The 20,112-nt window shown below is 44.5% G+C and overlaps 1 protein-coding gene across 1 annotated transcript; it reads left to right on the forward strand.

Annotated features, from left to right (window-relative positions):
* Nucleotides 1-452: 452 nt before the first annotated feature.
* On the forward strand, nucleotides 453-19,771 carry DLAT (dihydrolipoamide S-acetyltransferase). Its single transcript, XM_070765850.1, has 14 exons — nucleotides 453-786; nucleotides 1,695-1,796; nucleotides 2,016-2,140; nucleotides 3,332-3,494; nucleotides 4,907-5,033; nucleotides 6,234-6,427; nucleotides 7,160-7,289; nucleotides 7,807-7,874; nucleotides 10,338-10,433; nucleotides 12,535-12,642; nucleotides 13,884-13,999; nucleotides 15,266-15,428; nucleotides 17,147-17,283; nucleotides 17,879-19,771. The coding sequence occupies exons 1-14, from the start codon at nucleotides 553-555 to the stop codon at nucleotides 18,006-18,008; spliced, it is 1,893 nt and encodes a 630-aa protein (XP_070621951.1). The 5' UTR covers nucleotides 453-552; the 3' UTR covers nucleotides 18,009-19,771.
* Nucleotides 19,772-20,112: the final 341 nt, after the last annotated feature.

A 20,112-nucleotide genomic window follows, 5' to 3' on the forward strand; every position in this document is an offset into this window, starting at 1 on the left:
AGGTGATAATAATAATTTAATAATAATTTATTAGATTTGTATACGACGCCATGATGGTCGTAAGTCGAGGACCCCCTGAATCGGCCTCCCGTGTGGGCGCGAAAGGGGGCGCAAACCCCTCTCCCCCCGTGCAAAGAGACCCCTCATTCTTGCATGGGGACCCCCCCCCCCCTTTCTTGCTTGCAGCCGCATTGGCCTCCGTCGCAAAGAGGGGAAGGGCTGCACCTGAGGTAGGCCTCAACGCCCTCCCTCTCTCTCTCCCCCCCACCCCACGGGCAGCTCCGTCTGCAGCGGCAAAAGCACGACGCACGCGCAAGGCTCGCTGCAGCAGAGCGCACGCGCGCGCTCGGGAGGTCGCCTCGGGTCAGGGCGCGTCGAGAGAAGCCCCGCCCCTTTCGCTGCGAGCTTTGCGGCCCTTTTGCGACGGCGTCGCGCCAAGCCCCGCCCCTTTTCCCCGCGCAGCACGGCACGCCGCCCCGCGGGGGGAGAAGGGAGGTCACCCGGCCGCCCTCCGCCTGACAGGACCGGGACGCCGCCGTCGCCAAGGCCGGGATGTGGCGGGTGCTGGCCAGGCGCCTGCTGGCGTGTCAGGGCGCGGCCCCGCGGGAGGCTGGGCTGGCGTCGGGGGCCGCCCGGGGCCGCGCCTGGAGGGGCTGCTGGGCCGCCGCCAGGGGTTCCTCTTGGGGAGGGCGAGGGGGAGGAGGCCCCGCCCCGCTGCTGCCCCTCCGCGGCTGCCCCCTCGCGCCCCCCCGCCGCCACTGGTGCAGCCTCCCGCCCCACCAAAAGGTGAGGGGTGCAGGGCCCCCTCTTCACTACCTGGAGGGAGGGGGCTTCTCCGTCTTCCGGGCGGGGGTCTCGTCTTCCCGGCCTCCCCTGTGGGTGCGGTGGGGGTCCCACGGGGGGCTTTGACTCTGGGCCCAGGTTCCTCGTGAGGACCCCCACCCCCAGAAGCCTCCCTCCCCTTGAGAGCCCTGCGGTGCCTTCGTGCCTGGCTGCTTCTCCGCCCCCACCCCAAGCAAGAATAGCCATAGCATTTAGACTTATAGACCACTTCACAGGACTTTACAGCCCTCTCTAAGCGGTTTACAGAGGGCAAGATAGATAGATAGACAGACAGACGGATTTTAGCGATTGATAGATAGATGATAGGTAGGTAGGTGGATGGATGGTTGGTAGGTAGGTAGATGGTAGGTAGATAGAGATAGATAGATAGATAGATAGATAGATAGATAGATAGATAGATAGATAGAGATAAATGGATGATAGGTAGGTAGATAGATGGATGATAGGTAGATAGATAGATAGATAGATAGATAGATAGATAGATAGATAGATAGATGATAGGTAGGTAGGTATATAGAGATAGATAGATAGTTGGTAGGTAGGTAGATAGAAAGAAAGAAAGAAAGATAGATAGATAGATAGATAGATAGATAGATAGATAGATAGATAGATAGATGGATAGATGATTTGGAAGGGGCTGCCTCTCATCAATGAGAACTAACCAAGGAGAGAGGAATTTCCGGACAGTTAGAACATTAATCAGTGGAACAACTTGCCACTGGAAGTTTTAAAGAAGATGTTGGATAACCATTTGTCTGAAATGCTACAGGGCCTTCCTGCCTAAGCAGGGGGTTGGACTAGAAGACCTCCAAGGCCCCTTCCAACTCTGTCATCCCCTTGTCCCCCCACAGGTGCCTTTGCCCGCCCTTTCCCCCACCATGCAGATGGGGACCATTGCACGCTGGGAGAAGAAAGAAGGGGAGAAGATCAACGAGGGGGACCTGATCGCAGAGGTAGGTGAGGTTGGCTGGGCATTTGGCCCTCAGGTGTCACCTTTGTGGATTTGGGCTTTTGGATGAGCAAGATAGTGCAGGAGATTGCTGCGTTTTTACTTGCCCGGCACTTGATTTCCTCATGGCTAAAATGGGAAGTAGAACTCGGACAGGACGGCTCAGCCACATACAGTTGTGCAACGCATTTCAGGGGAATTGTTGTGTGCGTGTGTGTTAAAGGTAGAGACGGACAAAGCAACCGTGGGGTTTGAGAGCCTGGAAGAATGCTACCTGGCCAAGATCCTGGTCCCCGAAGGAACGAGGGATGTCCCCATCGGATCCGTCATCTGCATCACCGTGGACAAGTGAGTCAGACCCTGTGAAGGGGCCCCGTATCTTTCGCTTTCTTCGTTTAGACCAGTGGTTCTCAACCTGGGGGTCGGGACGCCTTTGGGGGTCGCCTTAGACCAGGGGTCCCCAAACTTGGCCACTTGAAGACTTGTGGACTTCAATTCCCAGAATTCTCCAGCCAGTTATGCTGGCTGGAGGATTCTGGGAGTTGAAGTCCACAAGTCTTCAAGTGGCCATGTTTGAGGACTTCTGTCTTAGACAAAAAGGGGAAAGACATATATCCCATGGTGTTAGGAACTACGAGCTTCTTTTCTGGCGCCTTGGAACATATTTTTACAATCCGACCAATCAGGTGCTTACAGTGGGGGTGTCCCTCTGACCTTCCTGCCAATTAGCTTCAAGCTCTGGTGGGAGAATTGGTGCTAGACTTATGGTTGGGGGTGACTACAACATGAGGAACTGTATTAAGGGGTCGGGGCATTAGAAGGGTTGAAAACAACAGACAACAAATCGAAATATACAAAGAATAAACAACACAAAATGGATTGAAACCTTTCAGTAACATTTAAAATAACTAGTCACAATCTAGCTGCCAACAAATATGGTTGTCAAATTTGTTATATATGTGGAAGGTTTAGATGGTAACGTTAAAAACTCAAGGAGATTAGCATGATTACTGACTACATAGGATTCACTCACAGAGAAAATGGAAATTGTATTATGAAAACACAAATAATAATATATTTTATACATTTACTTATATACTGTACTGACTAATTTTACTATGAACAAACTTTATGTCGTGAAAACGCTTTAAATTGTTTCTTTAGTACACTTTTTATGATATTTACCATTTATATTACACTATGGAAATTGTATTCTTTTTGTTTTGTTTGTATTGTTATTGTTTTTCTGTTTTGTTCTGTTTGATTTCTTTTTCTTCTATGTTTTTTAATATATGTTCAATACTTTTTTTTAAAAAAAAGGAAGGTTGAGGACCTTTAGGTTTAGATTTTTGCCCAATTATTCCACTTTCAACCGCACCAACATCTTTATATTCGGTTAATGTCCTTTTCAAACCTGAAACATTTCCTGGACCTTAGGTGGTCTCGAGTCCCATCTTAAGGTTGGCGAGGGTCCCTGTTTGGCAGTGTCAGGGAACTGTCCTTCCTCCATAGTGGCTTAAGGTTCCTTCCTTCTTTTAGGCCTGAACTTATTGGCGCCTTCAAGGATTACACTTTGGATTCAGCAGCTGCTGCCCCACCGGCCTCAGTGCCACCCCCGCCTCCTCCACCGGCAGCTCCCCCAAAACCGGCCGCTCAGCCATCCACGCAAGCACCAGGCAGCTCCTACCCTCCCCACATGCAGGTACGAACAGCTCCCGGTTTGCTTTCTCTTCTCTTTCCTTGTGGCATATTTTGGCTTCCGACCCCTTCATCACCTCCAGACTCTGTGAACCTAAGAAGAGCTCTGCTGAATCAGGCCAAAGCCCATCGAGTCCAGCATTCTGTGTCCCACAGTGGCCCACCAATTGTCCGTGGGGATCCTGAGCAGAAAGAGAAGGCAAGACCCTCCCTTTCCTTTGACCCCCAACAAACCGGTCAGATCCCACAGAGTCGGCCTTCTCCAGGTCCTGTCAACTAGACAATGTCGCTTGGCAGGACCTAGGGGAAGAGCCTTCTCTGTGGGGGCCCCGGCCCTCTGGAATCAGCTCCCCCTGGAGATTCACACTGCCCCCACCCTTCTCGCCTTCCGCAAGTTTCTGAAGACTCATCTATGCCGCCAGGCCTGGGGTCATTAGACACTACCCTCTGGTATTGTGAGCTTGCTGATTGAATGGGTATGAGAGCATTTTTACTGGTTTTTCATGTTTTTAGATTATTAATTTAATTGGATTTGGATATAAACTGTTCCTTATATGTTGTAAGCCGCCCTGAGGGGTGGCGTATAAATCCAATTAAAAGATGATGCTGATAATAATAATAATAATAATAATAATAATAATAATAACAACAACAACAACAACAACAACAATAATAGAATAGAATAGAATTTTATTGGCCAAGTGTGATTGGACACACAAGGAATTTGTCTTGGTGCAGATGCTCTCAGCGTACATAAAATAAAATATACATTTGTCAAGAATCATGTGGTACAACGCTTAATGATTGTCATAGGGGTCAAATAAGCAATGAAGAAGCAATATTAATAAAAATCTTAGGATATAAGCAACAAGTTGCAGTCATACAGTCAACCTGGGAGGAAATGAGTGATAGGAATGATGAGAAAAACTAGTAGAAATAGAAGTGCAGATTTAGTAGAAAGTCTGACAGTGTTGAGGGAATTATTTGTTTAGCAGAGTGATGGCGTTCGGGGAAAAACTGTTCTTGTGTCTAGTTGTCTTGGTGTGCAGTGCTCTGTAGCGACGTTTTGAGGGTAGGAGTTGAAACAATTTGTGTCCAGGATGTGAGGGGTCACTCAATATTTTCCCCGCCCTCTTTTTGACTCGTGCAGTATACAGGTCCTCAATGGAAGGCAGGTTGGCAGCAATTGTTAATTAATTGTTAATAATTATATTATTAAAAACAGAATTCTCCCTTGTTTGATGCTCATGTCTCTTTCGTCTCCTCAGGGCAATTCCCTAGTCAGTTAAATGCCCGCAGTAAGTTTTATTTTACTTTTATTCTTTTAACAGAGGCGAGAATGGCTCACGTTGAGTAGTGATAGTGCTGGGTTTTGAGATGCATCTCAGTGCAGGGCTGTCTCTTCCGTTCTCCTAGATTTCTCTTCCCGCCCTCTCCCCCACGATGACCATGGGCACCATTCAGAGATGGGAAAAGAAGGTTGGCGAGAAACTGAGCGAAGGGGATTTGTTGGCAGAGATTGAGACGGACAAAGCAACGATAGGTGAGAATTCCTCCATCCTGTCTGACAGTGGGAGGCTTTGCTGTTTGCCTTCCTTAAACAAAAAATCTCCAAACAGTGCAATGACACCGATTCCAATTTTTTAAAAGTGAAAAGAGCAGATTGGATTTTAAGTTATATTTAATATCATAGCCAAATTTTCAGTCATAAGGAAATTCTCCATCATAGGATAAGATGCTCAATAACTGTTCTGTCGGGCTGTCTGGTAGAATCCTCCCAAAAATCCACAGGTACACATTTTAGACACACACACGTTTGAAAATTCAAAACAATGTTCTTTATAATGAAAAGTCACTTAAACCAAGCCCTCATCTCCAAACAAACTGGTAATTTGTACAAGTCCCTTATCAGTTCTGTGATACTTAGCTTGCAGCTGTGAGGCAATTCACAGTCCTTCTTCTTTCACAAAGTGAAACACACTTTGCTCTGGTTTAGTTTGAAAGCGGGGGGAAATCAGCACACAAAAGGTCCAAGTCAGTAAAGCAGTCACGAAACCCAAGGATCAGATAATCCTCCACAATGGCCAAACCCACAGGCTGCTATTTATAGCAGCCTCACTAATGACCACAGCCCCACCCAACCACAGGTGGCCTCATTTTCTTTGATAATAATCTCTCAGTTGTTGCTGCCTCTGCATCGCTCTCCGCATGCGTGGCTGTATCATTAACTCTTGTTCTGAATCCAAGGAGGAGCTAGATAATTGATCTCCTTCTGAGCTGTCTGCCCCACTCTCCTCCTCCCTGTCACTCATGTCTTCTTGGTCAGAGGAGCCTTCATCATCAGATTCCACCGGGGGCAAAACAGGCCTGCAGCATGTGGATGTCTCCCCCACATCCACAGTCCTTGGGACAGGAGCTGGGCCAGAGCTAACCACAACACTAACTGAACTGATCCTCCATTTCATCCTTCCGCTGCTAGCTAAGAGCACCGGATAACACTGCCAGAGCAATATTGGAAGCATTACTCAATTGCCTGGGAGGGTTAGATATTTGCCCAAAAGAAAATAAGCCCCAGATTTGTTTGTCTTGCAGATGGCACCTCCATATTTCCCGATTTAATGGATGGTCTGCCAATGATTCCGTTTGCTGGGAGGCCTGATGACTTATTCCATCTCCAAGCTTGGTTGAAGCCCTTTCTTTCCCTTCCAAACTGCTCATTTCTCTCTCTCCCCCCCCTTTCAAGGCTTTGAAGTGCAAGAAGAAGGTTACCTAGCGAAGATCTTGATCGCAGAAGGTACCCGAGACGTCCCCTTGGGAACCGCCCTCTGCATCATTGTGGAGAAGGAGGCCGACATTCCTGCTTTTGCAGACTACAAAGACGCTGGGGTCGCTGCCAGCAAGCCCCCGGTGGCCCCACCGCCCCCATCCACAAGCCCTGTACGTACAGCCTCCAGAAGGCCACCTGGGGAGGGAAAGCAAAGCCTGGGGGGTGCCCAGCTGATTTCTCAGAGCCCCAGAGACATTTCAGCTTCCGTTCCTTTTTGGCAAGAGAATTTTTTTAGCCTCTAATGGCTTTCATTCATTCATTCATTCATTCATTCATTCATTCATTCATTCAAATTTGTTGGTCACGTATCTTATTGCAAGGTAATTCTGGCCAGTTTGTAAAAGATAATATAATCTCTACATTGATACTCACATCTGTTGTCTAAAGATAATATATCTATACATCACCAAGCATTTCTTCAATGGGGATTTTAATACTCTAAGTCAGCAGAGAACTGACGAAAGCTTAGTAATTTTTAGTCATTTACATAAATTTTAAGCGTTATGGAGATCGTGATGGCTATTGCCTCTTCAGTTACATCTATATTTGTATCTATATCTATCTATGTGAAGAAATATCTCCGGGACCGGTTAGATCCCACAGAGTTGGCCTTCTCCAGGTCCCGTCGACTGAACAATGTCGTTTGGCAGGACCCAGGAGAAGAGCCTTCTCTGTGGCGGCCCTGACCCTCTGGAACCAACTCCCCCCAGATATCAGAGTTGCCCTTTGGGGGATTAATGCCACACCCTAGGTGTATGTCCAGCAGACTCAATAAACTTGGAAAGCGGAGAATATACAAAGCTGCCCATCTTACGAAATCTGCTATCGTTTTATTTCTTCAGGCAGCTGCTGTTTCAGCCCAGCCCGCGGCCTCTCACATCAGGGCTCCTGCGAATAAAGGGAGGGTGATCGTGAGCCCCCTGGCAAAGAAATTAGCCGCAGAGAGAGGGATCGATCTCTCGCAGGTGAAAGGTGAGCAGCGTCTTTTCGGAGGCCTCATCAACCATCCTGCTAAAAGTGGTTTAGTTGCCTCTTTTTTTTTTATTTAAACTTTATTAATTTTCAATAAAATGACATACAAACTTACAAACATTTAAACACATAGTAGGGGTTACAATTACCCCTCTTTTCTTGAAGTCAATTTTTAATACAGAAAAAAGGATAAAATCTTAAATCTTTAAGTCAAAATAATATTCTGATTGAAAAGAAGAATTTTGTTTACATATTCTAATACACTTAGAGTTAAATTGATTTTAAAAAAAACCCAACAACAATAGCAACAACTAAAAATATCAATAACATTTGATTATATTCATACAGTTTTCATAACCTTATATTGAACTTTATTCTTATCTATCCATGTATAAACTTTCTTCCAAGTAGTATAAAAATCAGATTCTTCTTGATCATTCAGCCTTCTTGTCATCATATCCTAGTTGCCTCTTGGGTAAGAGATATTTTTTTCTTTCCCCCTTGTATGTCTCATCAGGTACGGGGCCCGATGGACGGATCACCAAGAAGGACATTGACGCCTTCGTGCCATCTAAAGTTGCCCCAGTGAGTAGCCACGTTGGCTCTTCCGAACTCAGCGTTTACCAGGAGCTTCTCCACAGGGGGAAAAGCTAGGATCCGATTGGGGGGGGGGGGGGGGGGTATATCTAAAACTTATGTTTGCGTCGTTTTCCTAGGAAAGGTTCCCCAAACAAACATCATTTTAAGAGTCAGAATTACAGTGTTCCCTCGATTTTCGCAGGGGATGTGTTCCGAGACATCCCGCGAAAGTTGAATTTCCGCGAAGTAGAGATGCGGAAGTAAATACACTAGTTTTGTCTATGGACAGTAACACAAGCCTTCCCTTAACACTTTAAACCCCTAAACTGCAATTTCCCATTCCCTTAGCAACCATTTAGATCAGTGTTTCCCAACCTTGGCAACTTGAAGATATTTGGACTTCAACTCCCAGAATTCCCCAGCCAGCATTCGCTGGCTGGGGAATTCTGGGAGTTGAAGTCCAAATATCTTCAAGTTGCCAAGGTTGGGAAACACTGATTTAGATTATTACTCACCATGTTTCTTTATTAAAATTTATTTTAAAAAAATATTTATTAAAGGTGGACAAAAGTTTGGTGATGACATATGACGTCATCGGGCAGGAAAAACCGTGGTATAGGGGGGGAAACTGCAGAGTATTTTTTAATTAATATTTTTGAAAAACCGTGGTATAGACTTTTCGCGAAGTTGGAACCCGCGAAAATCGAGGGGACACTGTACACTGTTTTAAGATGATGGGGATTTTGTTGTTGTTGTTTCTTTTTTGGGGGAACATGGTGCAACCATACATTTTTTCACCTGACTTTCCAACGGCCCCCAGGTAGAGTAATATACACTAGTAATTCTGCCAGGGATTTGCTTGAGGCATTTCGATTACTCAGCCTGTTTCGAGAAGGGGTGGAAACCCGTGAAGGTTTTCCAAATTGCAGGACAAGACCTGGTTAGAGCAAAAGTCGTTTTCACTGTCGTTGCCACTGCGGTGTCTTTTTTGCTGTAAATCCCTAAATCTGCCCAGTTCTTCCTTTCCCCGCCCCCCACCTTAATGAGTTTGCTCTGCTGAAAACTTTCTTTTAAGCTCAGGCTTAAGTCTTTAGGGCAGTGGTGAAATCCATTTTTTTTTTTACTACCGGTTTTGTCGGTGTGGGCGTGGTGTGGTTGGTGGGTGTGGCAGGGGAAGGATACTGCAAAATCTCCATTCCCTCCCTACTCTGGGCCCAGTCAGAGGTGGTGTTTACCTGTTCTCCGAACTACTGTATTTTTCAGAGTATAAGAACCACCGGAGTATAAGACGCACCTTAGTTTTGGGGGGGAAAGTAGAGGGAAAACCTGCCTACCAGGTATTCCTCTGGCTAGTGTCCTTAGTCTGGTCAGATTCAGCACATTATTTTATCCCCTGGTTACGGCTTAAAAAAAAAAACCTTATTCAGAGAGAGTAACAATGAAAGAGCTGCTAAGAGCTGGGAACATCATTAGCACCTGGTTAGGGCTAGAAAGAAATTTACTCGGAGCAAGTCAGAGCAATGGAAAAAAACCTAAAAAGACTTAGGGCTTGGAAAGAATTCTTTGCAGAGAGTAACAATGAAAGAGCTTGCAAGCTGCTTAGCACCTGGTTAGGACTGGAAAGAAACATTCTGAGTAAGTAAAGCAATGAAAAACCCCCTGCAAAGACTTAGGGCTTGGAAAACATTCTTTGCAGAGAGTAACAATGAAAGAGCTTGCAGGCCACTAGGAGCTGGGAACATCGTTAGCACCTGATTAAGGCTAGAAAGAAACTTACTTGGAGCAATGGAAAAAACCCTGCAAAGACTTAGGGCTTGGAAAACATTCTTTGCAGAGAGTAACAATGAAAGAGCCTGCAAGGTAAGAGCTGGGAACATCATTAGCACCTGGTTAGGGCTGGAAAGAAACATTCTAAGTAAAGCAATGAAAAAAAACCTGCAAAGACTTAGGGCTTGGAAAGCATTCTTTGCAGAGAATAACAATGAAAGAGCTTGCAAGCCGCTGGGAACATCATTAGCATCTGATTAGGGCTGGAAAGAAACTTACTCGGAGCAATGAAAAAAAACCTGCAAAGAATTAGGGCTTGGAAAGCATTCTTTGCAGAGAGTAACAATGAAAGAGCCTGCAAGGTAAGAGCTGGGAAGACTGTCAGCAGTTAGGGCTGGAAAAAAAGCTACATTAAGAGTATAAGACACACCCTAATTATCAGCCTCGTTTAGGGAGGAAAAAATCCATCTTACACTCCAAAAAATACGGTACTCAAAACTTGTGCTACTGGTTCTCCAGACCCTGCTGCATTTGACCCCTGTTATAGGGACCGGATGGAGCAAAAGGAAGAGTTAGAGGCATTTTGTATCAACAGCAGGGAGGGGGCTTTGGTGCCCGTGGAGGAATCCTAAGCTCCCCTTCCATTCTGCCAGCCCTCCCGCCCTGTGGCGCTTCTTCACTGGCGTGCTTGTCTTCCCACAGGCCCGGCCACCAGATGTGGTACCTCTGGCTGCGCCATCTCCTGCCGCTGCCCCCACAGGCGTCTTTACTGATATTCCCATTAGTAATATTCGAAAGGTGAGTCAAAGCCCTTGGCGATCATCGCATGCCGCAGGCAAACAGATTGAACAATGTTTCACCTTGGCTTCCGTAAAATGTGAATGATGTGAACTTTATTTAATTGCCTACTTTGCAGTGGTCAAGGATGAAAGGGAGGGGGGAGGGAGATGATAGAGATGGTAGAGAGAGATTGATATGTGTGGGATATATATGTGTGTCTATAACGGAGAACATGTAGTCTAGAGGTTAAAGCTACTGCCTTACAGGCAGACTCCCCAGGTTCAAATCCCGGTAAGGGCATGGCTAGCTGATGAGCGCAAAATAGCTTGAAATAGATCTATACTAGTCTCCCTTTTCATTATCAACAAAAAATACATACATTCTACATACATACATACATACATATGAGTCTACAGAGAGGCGGCATACAAATCTAATAATAATAATAACAACAATAATAATAATAATACATACATACATACATACATACATACATACATACATACATACATGTGTGCATGTGTAACATATTTTTCCTGATAATGCAAAGGAAGGGAGACTACTATAGATCTATTTTGGGCTTATTTGCGTTCATCAGGTAGCCGTACTCTTGCTGAGATTTGAACCTGGGGCCTCTGCCTTGTAAGGCAGTGGCCTTAGCCTCTAGGCTACAGGCTCATCTCCTGTATCAGCTTGTATCAGGGAAAGGTTATGTGTGATTTTTTTTGTCAAGTTCCCTGGTATATGGAAGGAGGATCACAGATTCCTTTATGTATATCTACCGTGTTTCCCCGAAAGTAAGACAGTGTCTTACTTTCTTTTTATCCCCAAAAGCCCCACTATGTCTTACTTTCGGGGTATGTCTTATATTGGAGCTTCCCTAGCGGTGACGGCGTGAGCTTTTGGGGCCCCGGTGGGAGGGCACCGGCCACTGTTGCTTCTAAGCGGCGCCGTTGTTGTCCTCACGGCGCAAAGCCACACAGTCCCGGATCGCTTGCTTCCCCGGCCAGCAAGCCGGCTGCCTAGGAAAGCAGCGCATTTGAAAAACGCGCGTTTTAAAAGCGCGCCGCTTTCCCAGGCAGCCGGCTTGCTGGCCGGGGAAGCAAGCGATCCGGGACTGTGTGGCTTTGCGCCGTGAGGACAACAACGGCGCCGTGGTGGCTTTCAAGCGCCGCCCTTCATGGCGCCCCACCACCCGTTCCTGCAGACGCGGCGACGTATGGAGAGGGGGACGTGGGCAGGAGGCGGCGCGCAGCTACGAGAGGGAGGCGGCAACCCCGTGTTTCCCCGAAAGTAAGACATATGTCTTACTTTTGGGGTACGGCTTATATTAGCCGACCCCCCTGAAACCCCCGATACGTCTTACAATCGGGGAAACAGTGTATATAGGAAAAGGAGGAGACAATTCTCTTAAGAAAAAGGGTTTTTGGAAGTGACTTGTTGCTTGCTTCCTAAGATTGAGAGAGAGACTGTTGGCTGTGGATCTAAAGCAGAGCTAGAATCACGGCCTCCCAGGTTCTAGTGCTGTAGTAACCACTACACCAAAGTTTTGGGTTTTTTTTTAACAGAGACCCACGAAGAGGCTTTGGGATGACTTTTGTTGAGTCCTTGCAGGGGGTGGAGGGCAGGTTTAATCTATCAACACCTCCCTCCGGACTCTTTTTGGACATTTGCATTCAAGGTGTTAATTCAGACAGAGAAAGCTGGAGTAAGAATTAGCCAGAAGTGATTAGATAAACCTGATATCAGGGACCAAGTGTTTGGAGGAAATTTTTAACTTAATAGTTGGGAATATGCTTTTCTGGATATTTGAAAAACGGTGCACCAAAACTCCCAGCTTTAGCCTGGTCTGTCTTAAAGCCGTTGCCCATGTTGTTTTGCCATTTGACTGATTGACCGTGTGCCTGTTTTTTATATATATTGGGATTGTTTTATGAATTTTTTAATTTAAAATTGTAATTAGATTGGTGGGAATTGGATTTGTTACTATGTACTGTTTTTATTATTGTTGTGAGCCGCCCCGAGCTTGCGGAGAGGGGCGGCGTATAAATCCAATAAATCTAATCTAATCTAAAGTCATGTTTCCTTCTCATTTGCATCCTGTTTTCTTTGCTCTTAGGTGATTGCCCAGCGATTGATGCAGTCCAAGCAAACGATACCTCACTATTATCTCTCTGTTGATATCAACATGGGAGAAATATTGGTGCTGAGGAAGGAGCTCAACCAGGTAACCTAAGGATTGTGTCTTATGCAGCAAACGGAGTGTTTATATGCCTCTCACTATCTAGCTGCGGATAGTTCCTTAAGTTTGCATTTCTAGGATTTGGAAATGTCAGAGAGAGATTATTCGTCCAGAGCTAATTCCACAGGAGGACATAAACTTTAGAAATAGCTGTAGCACTTAGACTTACATGCCGTTTCACAGTGATTTTACAGCCCTCTCTAAGCGGTTTACAGTGTCATCCCCCAACAATTTGGGTCCTCATTTTACACACCTCGGAAGGATGGAAGGCTGAGTCAACCTTGAGCCTGGTGAGATTTGAACTGATGGTGGCCAGTAGTCAGCCAAAGGGCCTACTCACTCTAACCATTCCTTCCTTCCTTTCTTTCTTTCTTTCTTTCTTTCTTTCTTTCTTTCTTTCTTTCTTTCTTTCTTTCCTTCTTTCTTTCTTTCTTTCTTTCTTTCCTTTCTTTATCTATCTATCTATCTATCTATCTATCTATCTATCTATCTATCTATCTAATCTAATCTAATCTAATCTATCTATCTATTGGATTGGTATGCCGCCCCTCTCCAGTGACTCTGGCTGGCTAACAGCAATAATAAAACAGCATATAATAATAATCCAATACTAAAAACAGTTAACATTGCACCACCGCAGCTCCTAGAGATAGAACGAAGTAACACTTAACATTGTGATAAATCCAGTTAAACCCTCTGGGCTTTAAAGTATAGCAAAACCATTTCTTTAGAGCAGTGTTTCCCAACCTTGGCAACTTGGAAGATATTTGGACTTCAACTCCCAGAATTCCCCAGCCAGAGAATGCTGGGAGTTGAAGTCCAGATACCTTCAAGTTGCCAAGGATGGGAAACAGTGCTTTAGAGAACATGGCTTTGTGGGAAACACGTGTCCAGTTTGGAAAGCATGGGAACAGCAAGGTGTGAATGGAATCCCCAATTTCCTTGGCTGGGTCACTCTGACTGCACAATCACAACTTATTGTGGTTCTTATGGCAATAGGAATACACACATCCAGCTGTCGGTTTTCTTGAATTAAGTGGCTTCCTGGTATGTGTGGACTTCAGCTCCAAGAATTCTCCAGCCGGCTGGGACATTGCTGAGAATCCTGGGAATTGAAGTCCGTGGTTTGTGGAAGTTCCCCACTTTGGAGAGAATAATTCTTTGGTGACTTTGCCGACTGATCAATTTGAGCATCATTCCTCCCCTTGGCTTCCTCCCCTCTGCAGGAGATGTCACAGAATACCAAGCTCTCGGTCAATGACTTCATTATTAAAGCTTCGGCTCTGGCATGTGTGAAGGTGCCCGAAGCGAATTCTTCGTGGTTAGAAACGGTCATTAGGCAGTAAGTATGCAGATTTCATTCATTCATTCAAAGAAACGTAGAAGATTGATGGCAGAAAAAGACATCATGGTCCATCTTGTCTGCCCTTATACTATTTCCTGTATTTTTTAAAAATGTTTTATTTTTGTTTTTATTGCATATGGAAATACATCTATTTACAGATCATTGCCCATTTTTGGTATACATTCTTAATAGTTTTTTAGTTTTATAGCACATAGGTAGAAACAAATAATGGGAAAACGGGGAGCTTACATCAATCTCAGTTAATATGTGATAGAATAGAATAGAATAGAATAGAATTTCATTGGCCAAGTGTGATTGGACACACAAGGAATTTGTCTTGGTGCATATGCTCTCAGCGTACATAAAATAAAATATACATTTGTCAAGAATCATGTGGTACAACACTTAATTTATTATTTATTTATTTATTTATTTTATTTATTCGATTTTTATGCCGCCCTTCTCCTTAGACTCAGGGCGGCTTACAACATGTTAGCAATAGCACTTTTTCACAGAGCCAGCCTATTGCCCCCACAATCCGGGTCCTTAATGATTGTCATGGGGTCAAATAAGCAATGAAGAAGCAATATTAATAAAAATCTTAGGATATAAGCAACAAGTTACAGTCATACAGTCAACATGTGAGGAAATGGGTGATAGGAATGATGAGAAAAACTAGTAGAATAGAAGTGCAGATTTAGTGATAAAAAGAAAGGGGAGAAGAGAAAAGAAAAGAGATTTTTTAACATTTACCCATCTTGCATGATTAACCATATGGTGAGATAATCAATTAATTTGTACTATTTCCTGTATTTTATCTTAGGATGGATATATGTTTATCCCAGGCATGTTTAAATTCAGTGACTGTGGATATTTTTTTTAATGCTGCCCTTCTCCTTAGACTCAGGGCGGCTTACAACATGTTAGCAATAAGCACTTTTTTTAACAGAACCAGCATATTTGCTCCCAACAATCCGGGTCCTCATTTGACCCACCTTGGAAGGATGGAAGGCTGAGTCGACCTTGAGCCGGTGGTGAGATTTGAGCCACTGACCTGCAGATCTAGTAGCTTTAGTGGCCTGCAGTACTGTACTCTGCCCACTGTGCCACCCAGGCTCATCCAGAGGGTCCAGGCAGGGATGGAGATTTGGCTCCTCCTAGAAGGCCAGTTAAAGACTGTTCCTTAGAGAAGCCGTGTTTATTCACGTGTATTTTGTGAATGGTTGTGGATTCCCATCAACGGACGAACTTTCTGTCTTTCAGAAATCACGTGGTTGACGTAAGCGTGGCGGTCAGCACACCTGCAGGGCTCATAACGCCGATTGTATTTAATGCGCACGCCAAGGGCTTGGCCTCCATTAACCAAGACGTCGTGACATTAGCCAGCAAAGCGCGGGAAGGGAAGCTCCAGCCCCACGAGTTCCAGGTGAGGCTTCTTCCCTCAACCGCCTCCGCCTTTGGGTGGCTCAGAGGAGACTTTTGTAGACTTGGTTTAATTTAATGTAATTTAATTTATGCGATTTCTATGCCGCCCAATCCCGTAGGACTCGGGGTGGTTTAACATAGAATAGGATAGAATAGAATAGAATTTTGTTGGCCAAGTGTGATTGGACACACAAGGAATTGGTCTTGGTGCAGATGCTCTCAGTGTACAGAAAAGAAAAGAGACATTTGCATAGAATAAGAACAGAATAGAATAGGAATAGAATAGGAATAGAATAGAATTTTATTGGCCAAGTGTGATTGGACACACAAGGAATTGGTCTTGGTGCAGATGCTCTCAGTGTACAGAAAAGAAAAGAGACATTTGTATAGAATAAGAATAGAATAGAATAGGAATAGAATAGGAATAGAATAGAATTTTATTGGCCAAGTGTGATTGGACACACAAGGAATTGGTCTTGGTGCAGATGCTCTCAGCGTCCATAAAAGAAAAAGATGCATTTGTCAAGAATCATGTGGTACAACACTTAATGATTGTCATAGGGGTCAAATAAAGCAATGAAGAAAGAACCAATATTAATAAAAATCGTAGGATACAAGCAACAAGTTACAGTCATAGAGTCCTAAGTGGGATGAAAAGGATGATGATGATTATTATTATTATATATTAGATTTGTATGCCACCCCTCTCCGTAGACTGGTAGGAATGATGAGAAAAACTAGTACAAATAGAAGTGCAGATTTAGTAAAAAGTAGAAACAGAAGATTGACGGCAGAAAAAGACCACCTGGTCCATCTAGTCTGCCCTTATACTACTTCCTGTATTTTATCTTAGGATGGATCTATGTTTATCCCAGACATGTTTAAATTCAGTGACTGTGGATTTACCAACCACATCTGCTGGAAGCTTGTTCCAAGCATCTACTCCTCTTTCAGTAAAATAATATTTTGTCACGTGACTTCTGATCTTTTCCCCAACTAACCTCAGATTGTGCCCTCTTGTTCTCGTGTTCACTTTCTTATTAAAAACTCTTCCCTCCTGAAACTTATTTAACCCTTTAACATATTTAAATGTTTCGATCATGTCCCCCCTTTCCCTTCTGTCCTCCAGACTATACAGACTGAGTTCATGAAGTCTTTCCTGGTCAGTTTTATGCTTAAGACCTTCCACCATTTCTCCAGCAAACCCGGGAAACTAGGAAATCAAAGAATTATCAGGGAAATTGGCAGTGCGGGAAATATCAGGGAAATATCTGGGAAATCATGCAAAAAATGGAATAAATCAGGGGGGGGAAACCAAACTGTATTAAAATGTTTAAAAGTCATGGGAAAATCATGTTAAAAAAATCCCGGATCACGCTGCCTGGCAGAGTCAAGCAAAAATGAGCATCACTGTGGCCACAACTTGCTTCCTCTGCTACCGATATTTCTCCATGGCTTAGCCGTTTGGTATGCGGAGAGGGGCGGCATACAAATCTAAATAATAAATAAATAAATAAATGATGTCATCTATGACTGCACAAGTTAACTAGATTGCAAGTTATGAGGAAATGTCAGGGAATTTCAAAATGTTTTTCCCCCGGACACCCTGGCTGGCTCAAAGGAGATGTTTTGTAGACTCAGCTACGATGCCTTCGCCTTTTCTAGTTCCCAACCGCCCGTGATTTATGCAACAGCCTTAAGGCTTGTGTTTCTTTTCAGGGAGGAACCTTCACCGTCTCCAATTTAGGAATGTATGGCATTAAGAATTTTTCAGCCATAATCAATCCACCGCAGGCTTGTATCTTGGCGGTTGGTGGCGCTGAGAAAAGGCTGGTGCCAGCGGATAACGAAAAGGGGTAAGTGCTTTATTTTTTTAAACACAAAACGTTTCAGTGTAAAGTCAGCACCTGATGAAAAGGGGGGAACAGTGGTACCTCTACTTACGAACTTCATTCGTTCCATGACCAGGTTCTTAAGTAGAAAAGTTTGTAAGAAGAAGCCATTTTTCCCATAGGAATCAATGTAAAAGCAAATAATGCGTGCGATTGGGGAAACCACAGGGAGGGTGGAGGCCCTGTTTCCTCCCAGGAGATTCCTAGAGAGGCTCCACGGAGGCTTCTCCCCACCTTTTCTGGCCCTGTTTCCTCCAAGAAGAGATTCCTAGAGAGGCCCCACGGAGGCTTCTCCCTGCCTTTTCCAGCCCCATTTCCTCCCAGGAGATTCCTAGAGAGGCCCCACGGAGGCTTCTCCCTGACTTTTCCGGTTACAGTTTCGAAGTCTCGGGTTTGTAAGTGGAAAATGGGTCTTGGGAAGAGGCAAAACAATCTTGAACACCCGGTTCTTATCTAGAAAAGTTCGGAAGTAGAGGCGTTCTTAGGTAGAGGTACCACTGTACAGTATTTCATATTCTCTGTGTGAGAAAATACTAAAGAGAGCATTTCTTCCCCATAGGTTCGATGTGGCCAGCGTCATGTCCGTGACACTCAGCTGTGACCACCGGGTGGTGGATGGGGCGGTGGGGGCCCAGTGGCTCGCCGAGTTCAAGAGATTCCTGGAAAAACCAGCCACGATGCTGCTATAGTTTCTCAAGGACTTTGACGACCTAATTGCTTCATTCTAAAGAAGCTATTTATATAACGAAGGGTTAGACTTTAAAAAAAAAATGTTTTCTCCTTTTATTTTTTAAAAAAAGTATATATATATAAATATATATAAACAGCGGCTGGTGATATTGAACGACCTGTTACAGAGATTTAAAGGTTCTGCAGGTGGGCTTTCTGAAGCCACGTACAGCTGCGCTCTATCGTATTCAGTGGATGGATGGGCAGACTTTCCCCAGTCGTTGAAAATAATCATGTGTTGTAATGCTTCCGATCACAACAATGCAGGGTATCAAAGCCCACCCCCCATCTCCCCTCCCTCAGCTTGCTGGCTTGACCTACATTTTCAATAAAACCAGGGGTTTCAGACGAAATAAGGAAAAAAATGTGAACCGTAGATTTGGGACAATTTAAATTGTCAGCCGAAAAAAGAATTAACCTTCCCCGTGTGTTCTAAATACTGCAAAAATAACTATACAATAAATGGCGTCACCTGGAATAGAACAGACCAGCTGACTTTACGACTTTGCAAAATCCAACTGTTAGGCTTTCTAGCAACGGGGGGGGGGGGGAATCCTTTTAAGACACTACAAGAGAAAGCGAGTGTTCTGAGACAGACCACCTACACTGAACAGCCCTTCGAAAAATCCTCCTTGTGATTTTTGCCTTATGTGAGTTTCCGTAATTTAAGCATGTGTTGTTTTGCTTCCTTTCTAGGTCAGTAAATGCTGTTTTACTCCAAACAGAAGTCATTTGTTCAGGGAACTGGTGAAGCTGGGGTCAGTTAAAGATAGGCAACATATGGACTCCTTAACAGGCTCTCCCATAGGTCCCTCTTCCCCTGTTTAATGGGCTGGGCTGGGCGGACTGGGGCTGTTGTCCCACTGAAAGGAACTTGGGGGCACAGTTCCATCATTTTAAGCAAGGGCTGGGTGCAAGAGCGTGGGGGGAAAATCTTCCCTTCCTACCACATTTGAGTGTGCAATTTTGTGAAATATCCCACCCTGTGCTGTTTCCCCTTCCAAGGGGGCTCTCGTAAGCATGAAGCACCCCGGAAGTTCCCCAAATCAGTCTGTATTGACCTTAGAATAGCCGAAATGAGAGGTTTTGCGTGTGCCAATCGTATGAAAAGAAGGAAAAAGCCCGATGCCTTGTGATCAAGTGGCCCATCCAGGTGGGAATTAGTTGTGCTCGAATTCCACTAAAATCAGTAGGATCATTGGGCCCCGGATTCCAAGGAATCCAGAACCACCTTTTGCAGGGTCTGACTTGCTATTGTGGAACTGCTTTGCTTTCTTGCCCGTCTCAAGCTCAACGGAAACATAATTCCACAAGTCTTAAATTTGTAAACATCTTTTTTTTTTCAAAACTGGGCCCAGCCATGGTTTTAATTGCGTCCTAGGTATAGAGAGGTTGCCTCTTTTGCTTGCCAAGGGGGGAGGGGGGGGGAAGCTGATTTTAAAAGGTGGATCATGTAATGGGTCATAGGTGCGCCCTGAACAGCTGACTAGACCATTAACCGATACACCTGGTGTTAATCTGTACGTCACCACTTCATTCGATATTGTCTCTCGTCAATTTGCGCTACTGAATCCACTACAAATATATACATGCAATTAAATATATTTTTTTTCTGAGAACCAATTTGTTGAATTTGGTTGCAATTCAACCGTTTGGTAAGAAAAGTGCTTTAAAACCATCTTAATTTGGTTACAGATTGGCATTAAAAGTTTGATGTTCTTTAGACTTGAGTGCTAGTTTTCTTGAGTGCTAGTTTTTTTTGCATAGCTGTGCGTAGACACTGAATGTAATTATTTGATGAGCAAAAAATGGATAAATGCCAAGTAAGTGGGCTGGCATTTGGCATCTTGAAGGTCTCTGCTGCTTACGAGTCATTTGGAATGCTTTCAGTGACTTTTATTTTAATCCACGTGAACCAAAAAGCAGGAAAGATTCTTCCTTTGCAATACTCAACCCTTGAATGAGCCTTTTGTTCAGGAATCGCGTCCCTTCAGTTGTGTCCTCACGGTATATTAAAAGACGACAATACGACACCCATAACCAGATCAAAGTCAGGCCCATTTT

The sequence above is a fragment of the Erythrolamprus reginae genome, chromosome 12, assembly GCF_031021105.1.
Source record: "Erythrolamprus reginae isolate rEryReg1 chromosome 12, rEryReg1.hap1, whole genome shotgun sequence".
Lineage (NCBI taxonomy): Eukaryota > Metazoa > Chordata > Lepidosauria > Squamata > Dipsadidae > Erythrolamprus > Erythrolamprus reginae.

What these genes read in the sequence shown, in the direction of transcription:
- DLAT (XM_070765850.1), top strand. Translation starts at nt 553, where the DNA reads ATGTGGCGGGTGCTGGCCAGGCGCCTGCTGGCGTGTCAGGGCGCGGCC. An exon ending in AGGGGGACCTGATCGCAGAG is followed by an intron (nt 1,797 to 2,015) that starts GTAGGTGAGGTT and finishes TGTGTGTTAAAG; the next exon opens with GTAGAGACGGACAAAGCAAC. An exon ending in GACGGACAAAGCAACGATAG is followed by an intron (nt 5,034 to 6,233) that starts GTGAGAATTCCT and finishes CCCCCTTTCAAG; the next exon opens with GCTTTGAAGTGCAAGAAGAA.